General features: G+C 33.9%; 2 protein-coding genes across 2 annotated transcripts; one reads left to right on the top strand and one right to left on the bottom strand.

The window, feature by feature from the left end:
• The first annotated feature begins 836 nt into the window (after window positions 1-836).
• Window positions 837-4099, top strand: LOC126676573 (catalase-2). Its single transcript, XM_050370802.2, has 7 exons — window positions 837-982; window positions 1060-1156; window positions 1730-2007; window positions 2555-3331; window positions 3403-3492; window positions 3597-3758; window positions 3838-4099. The coding sequence occupies exons 1-7, from the start codon at window positions 968-970 to the stop codon at window positions 3895-3897; spliced, it is 1479 nt and encodes a 492-aa protein (XP_050226759.1). The 5' UTR covers window positions 837-967; the 3' UTR covers window positions 3898-4099.
• Window positions 4100-4860: 761 nt separating this feature from the next.
• LOC126676572 (phosphoinositide phosphatase SAC7-like) lies at window positions 4861-14155 on the bottom strand. The gene is made up of 20 exons (XM_050370801.2): window positions 13867-14155; window positions 13704-13787; window positions 13473-13600; window positions 13233-13324; window positions 12585-12642; window positions 12255-12311; window positions 12122-12155; window positions 11940-12020; window positions 11329-11435; window positions 10940-11026; window positions 10768-10845; window positions 10406-10476; window positions 10223-10321; window positions 9949-10048; window positions 8751-8859; window positions 8528-8600; window positions 7012-7105; window positions 6380-6472; window positions 5925-5991; window positions 4861-5343 (listed from the first exon to the last, which is right to left on the bottom strand). The coding sequence occupies exons 1-20, from the start codon at window positions 14012-14014 to the stop codon at window positions 5213-5215; spliced, it is 1791 nt and encodes a 596-aa protein (XP_050226758.1). The 5' UTR covers window positions 14015-14155; the 3' UTR covers window positions 4861-5212.
• Window positions 14156-14431: the final 276 nt, after the last annotated feature.

Below are 14431 nucleotides of genomic sequence, written 5' to 3'. Positions count from 1 at the left end.
ACTGTATCCTATACCACATCTGGGCTTTGCGGCTACTATTTGAGAATGGTCCGTAAATTCCAAATTTCCTTGAAAATAAAAATTGGCAGTATTTAATTTAATTCACAAATTATTATAATCACATAAATTGGTATATATTTCTAATGTATAAATTATTACTATCACATAAATTAGTTATATATTTCAATTTTCAAGTATCAAATAAAATCTGTTAGTAATATCTTTGAGAAGGCACAATTTTTAAGGTAAGGGATAATTTATTTTCCTTAGCAGCTTCACACATAATTACAAAATGTTAGATAAGGTGAAGTGGATCCATGACGTTCTCATAAAACCACCTTCTTTTTAGTTTTTCAATAAATCAATCTTATCTTTACATATCCCTTTATTTTACTTCAGAAATAAAACTTATTGCAACAAATAATATTAATGCTAAATAATAATAATAATAATAATAATAATGTCTGATTATGGAAAATTTGATGTCTTCAAGTTAAGTTATTTCTAATTAAATAATGAATTCTTGAGTTGAGTATAAATAAACAACAATCAATCATGCAACTTAATTTTAGTCTAAATACATGGATATTTAGTTTTGAGAAGATCTAAAAGAATGCGTATGAATAAATTTAATTTATTTAAATAAGAAAATAACTTAATATAATCAAAATTTGAAAATTCGTTATTGGTAGATTATCAAAATAAAAACAATGACAATAAATTAGATTTATATAACAATTTTTTATAAATAAATAAATCTACATGCACATAAATAATAATACAATTATTATTTATATATTTTAATAAAAAAATTAAGTTTTTTAACTGTAGAGATTTGTTTTGTTTGGCACGCAAGGCAATATAAACAAGTAACCGATACAATTTCTTGTTTGTCCTAAACAAAATTCTCTTATTCTTCTTCTTCTTCCTCAACCACACTCAGGCAATTTCCTCTTCATCCATCGACATGGATCCTAACAAGGTTAATTACCACTTTAAGTCCTTCAATTTCTTAATGGTGCGCTAAAAAGATACTAATTACGTAGTTTTTTGGTGCAGTTTATTCCGTCCAGCTCCTACAACTCTCCATTCTTCACCGCAAACTCTGGAGCTCCGGTCTGGAACAACAACAATTCCTTAACTGTCGGTCCAAGAGGTAATTATATAATCTTTTCAAGCTATGTTCAATATGTTATATTTGTCCAGCTGCAATAAGTTTTCGATTCTAGTAAAATAGTTTTTTTAATTCTATAAAATTAAAAAAGTTTTATTTTGTTGAGAATTAAGAGTTTGTAGTTTCTGCATCTAAACCGACTGAACGAAACGAATTTTGATTTAGCGCAGTTTATGGTTGATTTGGATCGTATATAGTTAAGAATTTTACAAATATTGGTTTATTTCAGTTCGGTTTACAGTATGAGATTTTTGAATTAACTGAACTTATAAATTAATCGAATTACATATATAATGTTATTTTTATAATTTTTCAGAAATTTAATGTATTCTTATAATTTTCTATAGGACTTGAATATTAATTTGCTGTCTAAGTCTATATGTTACGAATAATTAACATCAGAATTAATTTTTTGATATGTTTGTATTAATTAATGTTAATAAAATTCGGTTATTTAGTTAACCAAAATAACCGACTGAACCGATGAACGAAAACCCTGAGTAGTAATAAGATTTGGATGGGTTTGAACGGGTTTAGTATCATGTTGATTTTCAGGGCCAATTCTGCTAGAGGATTATCATTTGGTGGAGAAGCTCGCAAATTTTGACAGGGAAAGAATACCAGAGAGAGTGGTTCATGCAAGAGGAGCAAGTGCTAAGGGGTTCTTCGAAGTGACTCATGATGTTTCTCATCTCACTTGTGCTGATTTTCTGAGAGCTCCCGGTGTTCAAACTCCGGTTATTGTTCGATTCTCTACTGTTATTCATGAGCGTGGCAGTCCCGAAACTATCCGAGACCCTCGCGGTTTTGCTGTCAAGTTCTACACTCGAGAGGTACGGAATTTTTACTCTTAGAGTGGTACTGTAGATTTATTTTATGTTATAGTAATGTTGCTTGAACTGATTTAGAAAAAAATATGGTGATTTGATATTTAAAAATATCGAAAAATTATCCAATTATTATCAGCACGGATTAGTATGAATTTATCTAATAATTATATAAGTACTTGATTTTGATTGTCGTTGTATGCTATTTTATTTTGGTTAATATACTTTGATTTGTTTCACTTTGATGACTGAACTATAATTTTAGCTCAACAAGTAGCTTGGATTTTTGGTTACTGAAAAGAAAATCAAGTTTGGTTTTCGATTGATAGTGTGTGTGTGTATATAATATAAGATATAATTTAACATAAATAATATTCTTTTTACAATTTAGAATACCAAACAATTTTTCGGTAGAAAAATACCGACAAAAACACCTGCATATACACTATTCCAGCATCAAAAAGTTTTATTAAAAAATATGTTATAGTTCATGATGTGTTTTGCAAGTAACCCTTTGTTTCACTAGTGACTAACCAGCAATTGTGTTGATCAGGGCAATTTTGATTTGGTGGGCAACAATTTCCCAGTGTTTTTCATCCGAGATGGGATGAAATTCCCTGACATGGTTCATGCTCTCAAACCCAATCCCAAGTCCCACATTCAAGAAAACTGGAGAATCTTAGATTTCTTCTCACACGTCCCTGAGAGCTTGCACATGTTCACCTTTCTCTTCGACGACATCGGTATTCCTCAGGATTACCGCCACATGGACGGTTCTGGTGTTAACACCTACATGTTCATCAACAAAGCCGGAAAGCCACATTATGTGAAATTCCACTGGAGACCAACTTGTGGAGTTAAGAGTTTATTAGAAGAAGATGCCATCAAAATTGGTGGAGCTAACCATAGTCATGCCACTCAGGATCTTCACGATTCAATTGCAGCTGGAAATTATCCTGAGTGGAAACTTTTCGTTCAGACAATCGATCCTGAAGATGAAGACAGGTTCGATTTTGATCCGCTTGATGTGACCAAGACTTGGCCTGAAGATATTTTGCCGTTGCAGCCTGTCGGTCGGTTGGTTTTGAACAGAAATATTGATAATTTCTTTGCTGAGAATGAGCAACTTGCGTTTTGTCCTTCTATTGTGGTTCCGGGTATTTATTACTCTGACGATAAGTTGCTGCAAACTAGAATTTTCTCTTATTCCGATACTCAGAGGCACCGTCTTGGACCAAACTATCTGCAGCTTCCCGCAAATGCACCGAAATGTACTCATCACAACAATCACCATGATGGTTTCATGAACTTTATGCATAGAGAGGAAGAGGTATTAATTTCAGTTCACTTTTAATACAATCCGGAGAGAAAAATCAACCAATCTGACTCGTTTGGTTTCAGGTGAATTACTTCCCTTCAAGATATGATTCAGTTCGTCACGCAGACAAATACCCAATTACTCCTCGTGTTTGCAGCGGGAAGCGTGAGAAGGTATGCTTGGATATAACCATATAGATAGGGTTGGTGATGATGATAATGTATAGTATTTTATTTTACGGAGAAGCTCATACCTTGTTTTTGATTGCCACATATAGTGTGTCATTCCAAAGGAGAATAACTTCAAGCAGCCTGGGGAGAGATACCGTTCCTTCACACCAGACAGGAAGGAGCGGTTCGTTCGCCGTTGGGTTGAGGCCCTGACCGACACAAGGGTAACCCACGAAATCCGCAGCATTTGGATCTCATACTGGTCTCAGGTAACGATATTAACACATTCAGCGACGATATTAACACATTCAGCAACACTAATGCAATTTGTTTGTGTGGCTAATGCAGGCTGACAAGTCTCTTGGTCAGAAGCTTGCTTCTCATCTCAACATGAGGCCAACCATGTGAAGATAATCAATGTCTCCATACGGATATTCAGAACAATGAGAGTATTCTATCTGATTACTATGCATCTTATGTTATGTAATCAAGTATAAAAAAAACATTGCAGTTTTGTGAACTGATAATTGTTTGAGAGCACTTTGTAATAATAATATGTTCTGATGTGTTACCAATAGCTACTTTTATATAATACTGATTTTTAAGTCGAGTGCTATGCATTTCGTGAATGTTATTTATTTGATCTGTTATTTAATACTCGCGAAAATGTTAAAATGATTTGACATATATTGTTGTATATGTCCTAAGAGCGTGGCACAAGGCGAGGCGCACGCCTTTTGGAAAGATCACACAATAAAATATAGAAAGATTATTAATGTATTTTTTTCAATGTAAAATAACAAAACAAGCACAAACCTCATGAAGTTGAGTAATTTGGAAGTGTAGTTTAGGTTTAAATGTTTTAGGTTAAAAGAATTTGGATTGATAGAGTGTAGTAGAATGGGCTCTCTGTAATTTTTAAGAAATTCGAACATGAACTCTATTTATGATTCGTTATTTCATAGGTCCTTTTTTTGTTTCAGCATATGGAGCGAGTAAGTGTATACAAGCAGTGATTAAAGAACTAGACCGGAACTAGCCAGCTGTTCGGTCCAATTTGCCCTAAAAACTGATAATCTAGTTGATCGGGTTGGACTGATTCACTTGTACTGAACCACCTGTTGAACCGGTGATTGACCCGGTTGCACCGATTAGACCCTAACCCATTTCTAAAATTATCAGCAACTCGCATCATAATTACCGAGGAAAAACTCCGCATTTCTATTTCTGATCTGTCGTGCACTTTTTCCACTCAAATTTCAATTTATAGCAAGCTCTTTATAGCGAAAGGTAAATCTAAGATGATGATGATGATAATAATAATAATAATAATAATAATAATAATAATAATAATAATAATAATAATAATAATATCCCTGAAATTCACTCTTCTTTGCAAATAGAATTGATGCCGACAGTTATATTTATCTTAATCATGGTAGGTTTGGTACAAATTTCAAGCTGCAAATTGTTCATGTAATCCTACCAAGAGTTTCAAACTTGAACAAAGGTAAAAGAATCAGGGCTACATGAAAGAATATGTAAAAAATAAATAGTGGGAAAGAAGGGTATTCAGGCCAAAAAATTGCCTAAAATTTTGAGGATCTTCAAACTTTCTGATATAATTAATCGATCAAGCATCATTACCAAAGAATAAAATTAAGTGGCAAGCTGAAGATTTCACAGAAACTTTAACATCTGGTGTAGCATTTAGAACCTGTAATCAACGGCGGGGCTCATGCAGACGAGGCCGGTTGCAGAAAATCCGTCCATTGGCCTTCACAAATGCTCCAATACCAATAGTAAGGCTTGCCCATAAAATTGAGAAGAATAAGTGCTTAATATCGTTCCGAACTGCACAAGAGAATCAGTAAAAAAATAATGTAGACGTTTGGTTAAACTAACCAATCATATCAAATTCCCCTTAAATTGGATGAGTAATTGCCTACTACAATACAAGATCTCTTCTTTTCTTTAACTAAACTAAATCGTTACTTGGCATACTAATATCCTAAATTTTCATCCATGTATTTTATCATATAATCTATTAGCACAAATACAGCAACACAATTTAGTTATAGCGCATAAACTCCTGTACTTTAATCATTCACTCCGTTACTTTCTTATAGTCGCATGATAATTTTATGGAAAACAAAGAGCAAGGCAAATCTAGATTTGACATTCGAACATGACAATTAAATAACCGTTTAGATTAATGTCAAACTAACTATTTCATCTGCTGACAGAGCTATACTTGAATGTCTTCAAACTTTAAACACATGATTTAGTACAGTTGGTTTTGGCCACGGTCTCCTATTTACTGCCTATGTTGCTTCTTACCTAGCCTCTTGTGTCAATGACAAGAATAAATTCATACTTGAATCAATTATCTTAAAAAAATACTGTTACAAGAACATTCGGACCAGTAAACTCACCTAGCCGTAGTGACATTATCGCAAAAAAGAACCCAGTTAAGATCACCAACAAAGCCAGCGGAAAAGACTGCACAGAGAGTTTGAAGTTATAGTCTGAGGTATCTAGTCCAAGAAATGAGAATTGTAGTAGCAGATGTAAGAACATATCTAGTATTCACATTGAAATTATGGGCAAAAGCATATGGAAGTTTTGGTGAACAGAAATTAATCACTAAAGATACATCATATATCATCATGGTAAATCGTAGTTGTTCTCACTACCCAGCCTTGGACATGCTCAACTATGAAATGTAGCAGTTTGCCTCAAATTAGATATTATTCATATATTGTGATTTTTATCATTGATGGCAAGAAGCTTACAATAAAGGACCAGTATACGAACTAATCCCATCAGTCACAAAAAAAATGTCTCCTTCATACTTCTAAAAGTAAATTTTAAATTGACTTGTACTCACAGCTATATTCTCAAGACCTCCTTTTTGAGATGGAGGTGCCATATCTCGGCTCGCAGAAACAATGTAATGCCCATGTAAGAGATCAATTGCATCCTTCAACATGCATACCAAAAATGAAAATACAGTCGGTAATTTATTGAGAACGTAAAGGAAGACATAAAAATACTGCTTTTTTAGAACAAATTAAGAAAAGGTCCATGAGAAGCAAGACAATTGAAGACTTTGGTAGACGGGCTCAGGCAGATTAAATACTCCCCCGTCCTTGATTGATAGGCACTATTTTAAGTTTTTTATCCCAAATTTTGGGGACTCAATTATTACTTTATTAAGTAATTGTCAAATACATCCTCATTAATTATAGTGGAATGTCTTAAAAAGGCAACACGAAAGACAGACAAAAATTACTGCTACATTATATTATGGCAATTTTTTTTATATATAAATTAACTCATTTTACCTTGATAGCTTAAATTTTTTTGTACTCGGTTTGTCCTATACTGATATCAATTTGGGCCGGAGGGAGTATAAGATATATACCAGCTGAAAAAGAGGCAAACACAAATTCTTTCCCTATTCCTAAAATTCCTAATTACAATAGTAATTATAATTTGAAAGAAGGGAAGCACAGCCACCTGTTTTGTACCATCGGAGAAGTTGTTCAAATAATAGCGAGCTAGGGCATTCCGGCCATCGTTAAAGATCCCTCGGGTTGTCCTTTGGCCATATCTGCAATTAACCAGAAGTATAAGTTGCAGTAAACATCGCCAACAAAATTGCATAAAACATTGCAGAATAATTGATCTTTTCATACATGCATATCAAAAGTAGTGCAATTGCATTGAGGGAGAAAAAAAAGAATATGCATGGTGTCACTTTGGCAGTGTAGTTCAGAAAAACTAGACCCTCTCAGACGTCCCAAATTTCTCGACTTCTATCATCTAATAAACGATGAATATTGACAAGATACTTTCATGTCCTAGTACTAGTTCAAAGCTAAAACACCAAGAGACTAGCTCAATATTATGCAATGTTAGATAGGAGCAACTCATCAGCTCAGCAATCATGAAATTACTCCATGATAAGGTAAATAGGAAAAGGTGAAGCTTACTCTCAAAATTCTAAAAAACCAAACTAATTTTTCCACCTCTAGTTTAATTTCCCTGAGCACTTGGTTTACAAATAGCTCTAACTATACCAGCATAGATGCACAATTAAACTACTTTAGAAGTAACAAAATGACTAATGTCCGCTTAATCCTGACCAGCTAGGGGGTGAGCACTATTCGGTTAATAACCAAATTAACCGACTTAACCAAACTGAAAGTTTAATTTGGTTCGGTTATAGTTAGAAACTTTTAAAAAATTGGTTAATTTGGTTCGATTCGATTTGCAATCTGAAATTTTTGAATTAATTGAACCGGTCGAATTAACTGAAATTCAAAATCGTTTTGATATGTATGTATACAAAATGTTATTTTCGTAATTTTTGATAAATGTAAGTTTAACCCTATTATCCTTACTTTTCTTTTCCACTTTATTGTATTCCCGGTCACCCTCTCACCCAACTTCTCTATTCTCTTCTTCTAACCCACATACCAGTCTTTCAATTTGACTATCAGGTCAAGATTTAGCATTTTTCCTTTGATTAATGACTCCTAGATCCATTCCCAAGACCATGAAAGGAATCAGATCATCGATCAGATCATTGAAGCAAAAGCCTCGAGTCATGACCCTCATTCCAAACAAACCGAAGTCATTGCTTTCAAGTGTACTATGACCGCTCTTTGGAAAAATTGGGGGCAATATTCGGTTATTCGATTCACCAATTAACCGATCAAACATAAACATTATTTCGGTTCTGTTATAATTCGCTACCCGAATACGGTTCGATTATGAAACTTAAGATAAATAATTTCGGTTATATTTAGTTTTGGTTCGGTTTGGTCACCTAACCGACCGATTCACACTCCTACACCCAGCTATCACTTATGCACTCTCATCTAAAAGGATTAGTCAAAGCTAAAAATAGTAGTAAAGATATATTTATTACTTTCTTAATCTATGTGCAATAGTCAAATGCGACAAATATCATGGACCAGGAGTATGTATTTTGCATATGAGACTTTCTAATGGATTCACAGAAAGGTACCTTACAAAATCTCCTTTTAAAGCAGGAGTTCCGGAATACTGAATGCTTACGTCATCCCCATGATTAGCCCATACTGAGGACAATGAAACAACAGAAAGAAAACTTTAGATGTTCCTATGTTAGAGAACAAAGTTAGCAGTAGTAGGAAGTATAAAATGTTACTACAATATAAACAGCCTCATTAATAACTTAAAAGAACGAGAGAAGATATGAATGTACTCACGTATTTTATAATTTTCGTCAAAATTTGGGTGCGAGCTAATAGTTTCTTCTGCACCGAATACACCAATCCTTCTCAGTTGGATCTCTAACATTTTTCGACCAATCATACTCTGCGACCACAAATAATATTGCAGTAAGAAAGATGAAGGGAAAAAAAAGTGAGAATATGAAGAGTAACTTTGTAAAAGGAGAAATCTACAGGTGCAACAAATGGGAAAAAAATAAAGAATATATCGGTTTACAGGTTAACATATTGTAGCATTTCATATTGAAATCTTAACTGAATGCAATTTTTTTTTTAATCATCTGACACTGTGGTGGTGACAAATGGAGTTTCCTGCCTCACCGCCAACAGTCTCCGTTCCAAAAATGCAATCATTGAAATAGTGACAGATGCCCCTAGATTGGCCTATATAGAGGATCCCCTATAATGAATTCCTAATGACTACTCAATCACTCTCCCTGAACCTTATAGGGAACAACCTAACCGATGAGTGACAGGAGGAACTTCCATCGCTTCTAGGACGTTTCAATATAGCAGTTATACATCTAAAACTTTTCTTTCATTTTTTAAAAGGTTTTCAATATTTATCTTTGCAGGAGCATCTCATCTTCCTCGTGAGAGATAACTGATTGTATACTGATAGATAACAGCAATATGGCCACAATTGTAGGAGATATGCTGAAGGCAGAATAAAAACATGAGCTTCCTGAGGAAGGTCGTACATATCAATTACAAACAAGATGGTCTTGACATTTGTCAAATAACCAATTCACCCAAAAGCTCAAGCTTTTAGGTGAGACTCCAATAATAATATTATCTCTAACATGCCTTTACACATGAATGCTCATTGGGCTTAAAGCATGAAGATGTATAGTCACTACTGTTATGCTTTTAATTTATCAAATGAGGAATGGCAATGATCAAACTCTAGATCTTTCGATTATAGAGGCTCATACCATGTCAAATAACCAATTCACTCAAAAGTTCAAATTGATAGGTGAGGCTCCAATAATAATATTATCTCTAACACTCAAATGACTAAGGTAGCATCATAAAAGAATTATCAGGGGAGCTTGCGGAACATTCAAAAACTCAAAGAGAGCCTAACTTCTAAATTTAAAAAAAAATGTAACTTGTGTGTTTTAAATCTATGATTAAGCAGGAGAAAAAAGCTCTGTCATTCAGATTTGATTACCTGGGTAACATTTGTACGGTCTAAACAGTCAATACAGTTGGCCCTCACAACACCAGTTTGCTCCTTCATTTTCTCACCCTTCTCATTCAACAAAAGAAACCTATCAACATAAATGAAGCCAGAGATTAACAAAATATTGAAGCCAAACTAAAAGCATCCAGTCCATTATCCCAAAATATTGGGGAAACTTCTAAATCTTCTCATAAGCTTAGTGCAAAAAATTATCAACTAATATTCAAATCTAAGAATTTCAAACTTCTGAACAAAACCATACCCGCTTTTATCAAGGAAATCCACAATTTGGTCATAAAGGATAGAAAGGCGCTCGAAGTGAATATGCCCACAAATTTGATGAAAATCAAAGTGTAGGTATCTACAACATTTAGTAGCTTTATGTCAATAAATTAGACAACATGTTAAACACCCAAGGAAAATTGTTGTGAGGAAGAAATTCTACCTTACATCATCACTAATAATATGTTGCATCGCATTGGCAAATTTTTCACTTAAGCGTCCCTCGCCTCCATGCTGAAAAGGGTAATACGGGTCAATAAAATATCGTCCAAAAAAGCAGTCCGAATACATTTATGCACTCCCACGCACATCCAAACACATACATAATGAAAAAGCTCATGTAAAAACAGCATGTGTATGGTGTGTAAAGATCATGGGCATTTGAATGCGCCATTTATCCTCTTGAATAATATCCAAGAACCGTGTTAGAAATATTAGGTTCAAAGGAGCCACTAACATACAGTATAATCTCGTGAGCAAAATATTGTATTTATCACTACAAGAAGAGACGAAGGGAAATATCACCTTATTGACAAGGTCAACTGCTAAAACAGATCCGTATTTTTTTCTCAAATCCAAGAAATGCCGCTCTGCTACTCGAGGCTGGATAACATTTAAAATTCCAGAAGTCAATTTTAATGAAAAGTTCAAAATTTTATAAAACAAACAAGGTAATAGAGGAATACAAATAACTCACAGCCTCCTCAGGTTTGACAATCTCAAACTTAGGCTTATATGTTAAATCAACTATCTGCTCCCAAAGAAATGGAATTGAACCCCGAACCTATAAAAGGTGATAATTGAAGATATGAGATACATGTGAAATAATCCATGTTTCAGCACACTGCCAACTTAGGCTTCTAAAACATATCCAATCAATGCCCTAAAGAAGCAATTATAATAAGCACACTTCACGCAGCCTGAATCACATGCATTTGTGTTTAACCTTAGATGGCATTTACAGATTTAGCTAATTAGCTCTTTCCTTTTAGACTTAAGGAACCTTGATTTTATGTTCAGCACTTTTCAAAATCTACAAGCTCAAAATAACACATCTAGACCACAGCACAAATTTGTGTCTTATACCTGAACAAATGATGCTGTATATCCATTCATCTGTACAATTTGTTCAGTTTCCACAAAGTTGGCAACATAGCCATCAGGATCAGCACCTCTTCTCCACATGCGGGTGCCTTCAACAATTTAATAAACGTATATTATGCTACTGAGAAGAATGATACAATTCGATGTTCCTATAATTTATGAAGTATGAGCAAAAGCTTCAACAGTTATCATACTTTATTCAAATTTCAGCATTCATCAAAATCTAAGAAACTAAGAGGCTTAAGGGAATAAGAATAATTGATTCAATAGTTAAGGCTAAAAATTAATAATCCACGAGAAGAAGAAAGGGAGACAAATAACTACCTTAAAAATAACAATTCATTCGTGATATTTTCATTTATAGCTTGCGATCTTTCTTTAAATGAAAAACTCCGCTCGATGTCATCAAAGATTCATAAAACCATCTAATACATTCTTAGAAATAGACAATTAATCTAAGTTCATTCAGCACATGTTTCTGAAACCAGTGATTGGTGAAAAGGACTAAAAGAACATAAAATTCAAATTGAACAGATAAGATTCAAAGCAGAAATCGAAACTCGAGAAGATAAAAGAAACTTTGTTTTACTTACCAGTTCTCCTTGTGCATCTCCTAGCGATTAGAATGACTTCAACTATTTCTTTTCCAATGGCAGTTTGAAAGTTATGAAAGGCTGATAATTGGTTAAGTTAAACTCAAACAGAAAGATACTTAATTCGATAATTAACAGCTAAAAAGAGCTGCTTTTGTAACAGTAAAATTTGACAAGGATACTCCCTTGGACAACTGGAAGCAAGTATGGATCAAGCTGCAGAGAAGAGACCGAATAATGATCAGATGTTTGCTGCAAGTTTCCAAGATTACAAGAAAAAGACAAAGCAAAATACAACCGAGGTAACATCTAAACCTTGTGATCTATGAGCAGTTCCAACATATAATTGTTCCACAGAAACCTGGGTTCTGCCTGTGACAAACAATTGATGACATAAGAAAAATTTACAATTCAATGAAAATTTAATCACAAGGAATGTCAGAGGAGATTCAAAATAACGGGTACGGTTGCAGTTAGCCAGTTACTGTTTGCTCGTCAAGAGCCAAAAAATGACTTAACTAACAGAAAAGCAAAAATGAGGACCTATATTTAGAAATATCAACTTTACATGGTGAACAAGAGGGTGATAAAAAGAATACGAAAAGGACCGAGAACAAAGGTAAGATGTTAAATGTCAAGGGTTACCTGTCTCCAAAGAGGAAGTAATTTAGATTCATCGCCCAAATCATGTAACCGTTGTGCACTGAAGATAAAAAGATGATAGTAGAGTTAATTGTATGAATCCAAGCTCCACTAATGATACAAATACATTTGTATTTACTTTACTCTTACTTAATTGAGTAACGATTGAATGTTACATGTCAGATTAACAGCCTGTGTTTAGAACACTATTCACAAAGTTCGACTATCAGTACGGTGTGTGTTAATCTTGGTACATTAAGGAGATACTGATACACATCCTGGCATTTCTCAAAAAGTTGATTTGCTTTATGCTGACTTTTATATTAACCCAAAAAATGTTTTCATTATCTTTTTGTCCTCTCGAATGACTCAACAGAAGTTCTACACTCGGCAAGGTTTGTGTAGTAAGCCCGATAAAATATTAAGTGACACTCAAACATTTCTTGCAATGGAATTTTTTTTATTTGCTTTTTTGATATGTAAGACAAACAAATTATTCATAATCTGGAGTACATAAATCAAGGTGTCAATAACAATGCAACAACTAAAAGACGATGTCAACAATTAAGGAAAACAAGAGGGCAAATTGCACCATAACCTAAAAGGAAAACGAGAAAAGACAAACACGACCAACAAGGATTAACTGTTTACCTCAGTGTTAAATTGGTGTCATATGAGAAATAAAGACCAGGGGTCTTCTCTGCAACATTAAGCAGTCGAGAGAATTCAGTCTCCATCTTTTTCTGCCAAAAAAGGTAGAAAACTTATAAACCATAATCTATTACCTACTGACATAAAAAAGGTAGAAAATCAATAAACCATAAACTATTACCAACTAACGTAAAGAAACGTGTATACGCGCCAAATAGAGAAAGCAGAAGATTAGTTCACCTGTTCTTCCGGTGTACTTTTCAGAGAGTGATCACAAGGCAAAATCTTCAAAGATGTAACTTTAAAGATAGGATGTCCCAAGTAGGATCCAACACATTCTCGTTCCGCAATGACAATTAAGTACGAACCTAAACCATCGAATCATATCAAAATGAACTTAAAAAGATACCAAAAATGAATCCAATGAAGATCAAAGCAACTATAAATGGCGATCTAGATCCAATATATTACCTGCAACAAGCCTAAGCATCCCAACAACACCAAAAATAGTCCTGATTTTAGGAACACGGAGAGAATTGCATTCCGGGACTCCATCTGTCACACAATCAAAATCAACAATTCAACTCAATTGAAACGAATCAGCACAAAATTGAAATATGAAAGATTAACGAACCGAGCAGATTGAATGAACCGTCAGCGCGGTTAATAGACAAAGGAGAACCGGAAGATCCGTCAGTAGGTTCGATTAAATACTGATCTGGAAATTCCCATAATCTCATTCGTGTGTAAAGCTTCTGTCCTGATTCAGCTCTCTCCATCATTATTCTGTTCTCACTTCAATTTCAAATCGAACAAAAAATTAAAAACAAACCCTATCTTAATTATAATTAAGTTTGAACGAATTTCAAGCTTTCATCTCGGCTTCTTTTACAAACTCAGAATAAAACAGTTGTTTCTGTTTCTGTTTATGCGAATCTTGTCATTATTTATAGGCCGAAGGTACAAAAAAACCCTCGTAGTTTTTCAAAAAGTACAAGACAGCCCTTTTACTTTTTTTGGGTACAAAACGACCCTTAAACTTTTAAAATTGAACAAAAAAACCCTTCCGTCCAAAATCTCAGTTAACTGATGACGTGGCATATTGGGAAAAAATTTAAAAACATCCTTAATGTTTAAAATACTTACCGATTTTATATTTTTGAATTTCTTTGACTATTTTCACCCTCTTCTTCATTTAA

Source organism: Mercurialis annua, linkage group LG4 (assembly GCF_937616625.2).
Source record: "Mercurialis annua linkage group LG4, ddMerAnnu1.2, whole genome shotgun sequence".
Classification (NCBI taxonomy): Eukaryota; Viridiplantae; Streptophyta; class Magnoliopsida; order Malpighiales; family Euphorbiaceae; genus Mercurialis; species Mercurialis annua.
Note: the sequence above shows the minus strand (reverse complement) of the source record. Positions and strands in the feature narration are given on the sequence as shown.

What these genes read in the sequence shown, in the direction of transcription:
- LOC126676573 (XM_050370802.2), top strand. An exon ending in CTTAACTGTCGGTCCAAGAG is followed by an intron (nt 1,157 to 1,729) that starts GTAATTATATAA and finishes GTTGATTTTCAG; the next exon opens with GGCCAATTCTGCTAGAGGAT. An exon ending in GGATCTCATACTGGTCTCAG is followed by an intron (nt 3,759 to 3,837) that starts GTAACGATATTA and finishes TGGCTAATGCAG; the next exon opens with GCTGACAAGTCTCTTGGTCA.
- LOC126676572 (XM_050370801.2), bottom strand. Translation starts at nt 14,014, where the DNA reads ATGATGGAGAGAGCTGAATCAGGACAGAAGCTTTACACACGAATGAGA. An exon ending in TTGTCAAACCTGAGGAGGCT is followed by an intron (nt 10,846 to 10,939) that starts GTGAGTTATTTG and finishes AATGTTATCCAG; the next exon opens with CCTCGAGTAGCAGAGCGGCA. An exon ending in CAGTTGACCTTGTCAATAAG is followed by an intron (nt 10,477 to 10,767) that starts GTGATATTTCCC and finishes TACCCTTTTCAG; the next exon opens with CATGGAGGCGAGGGACGCTT.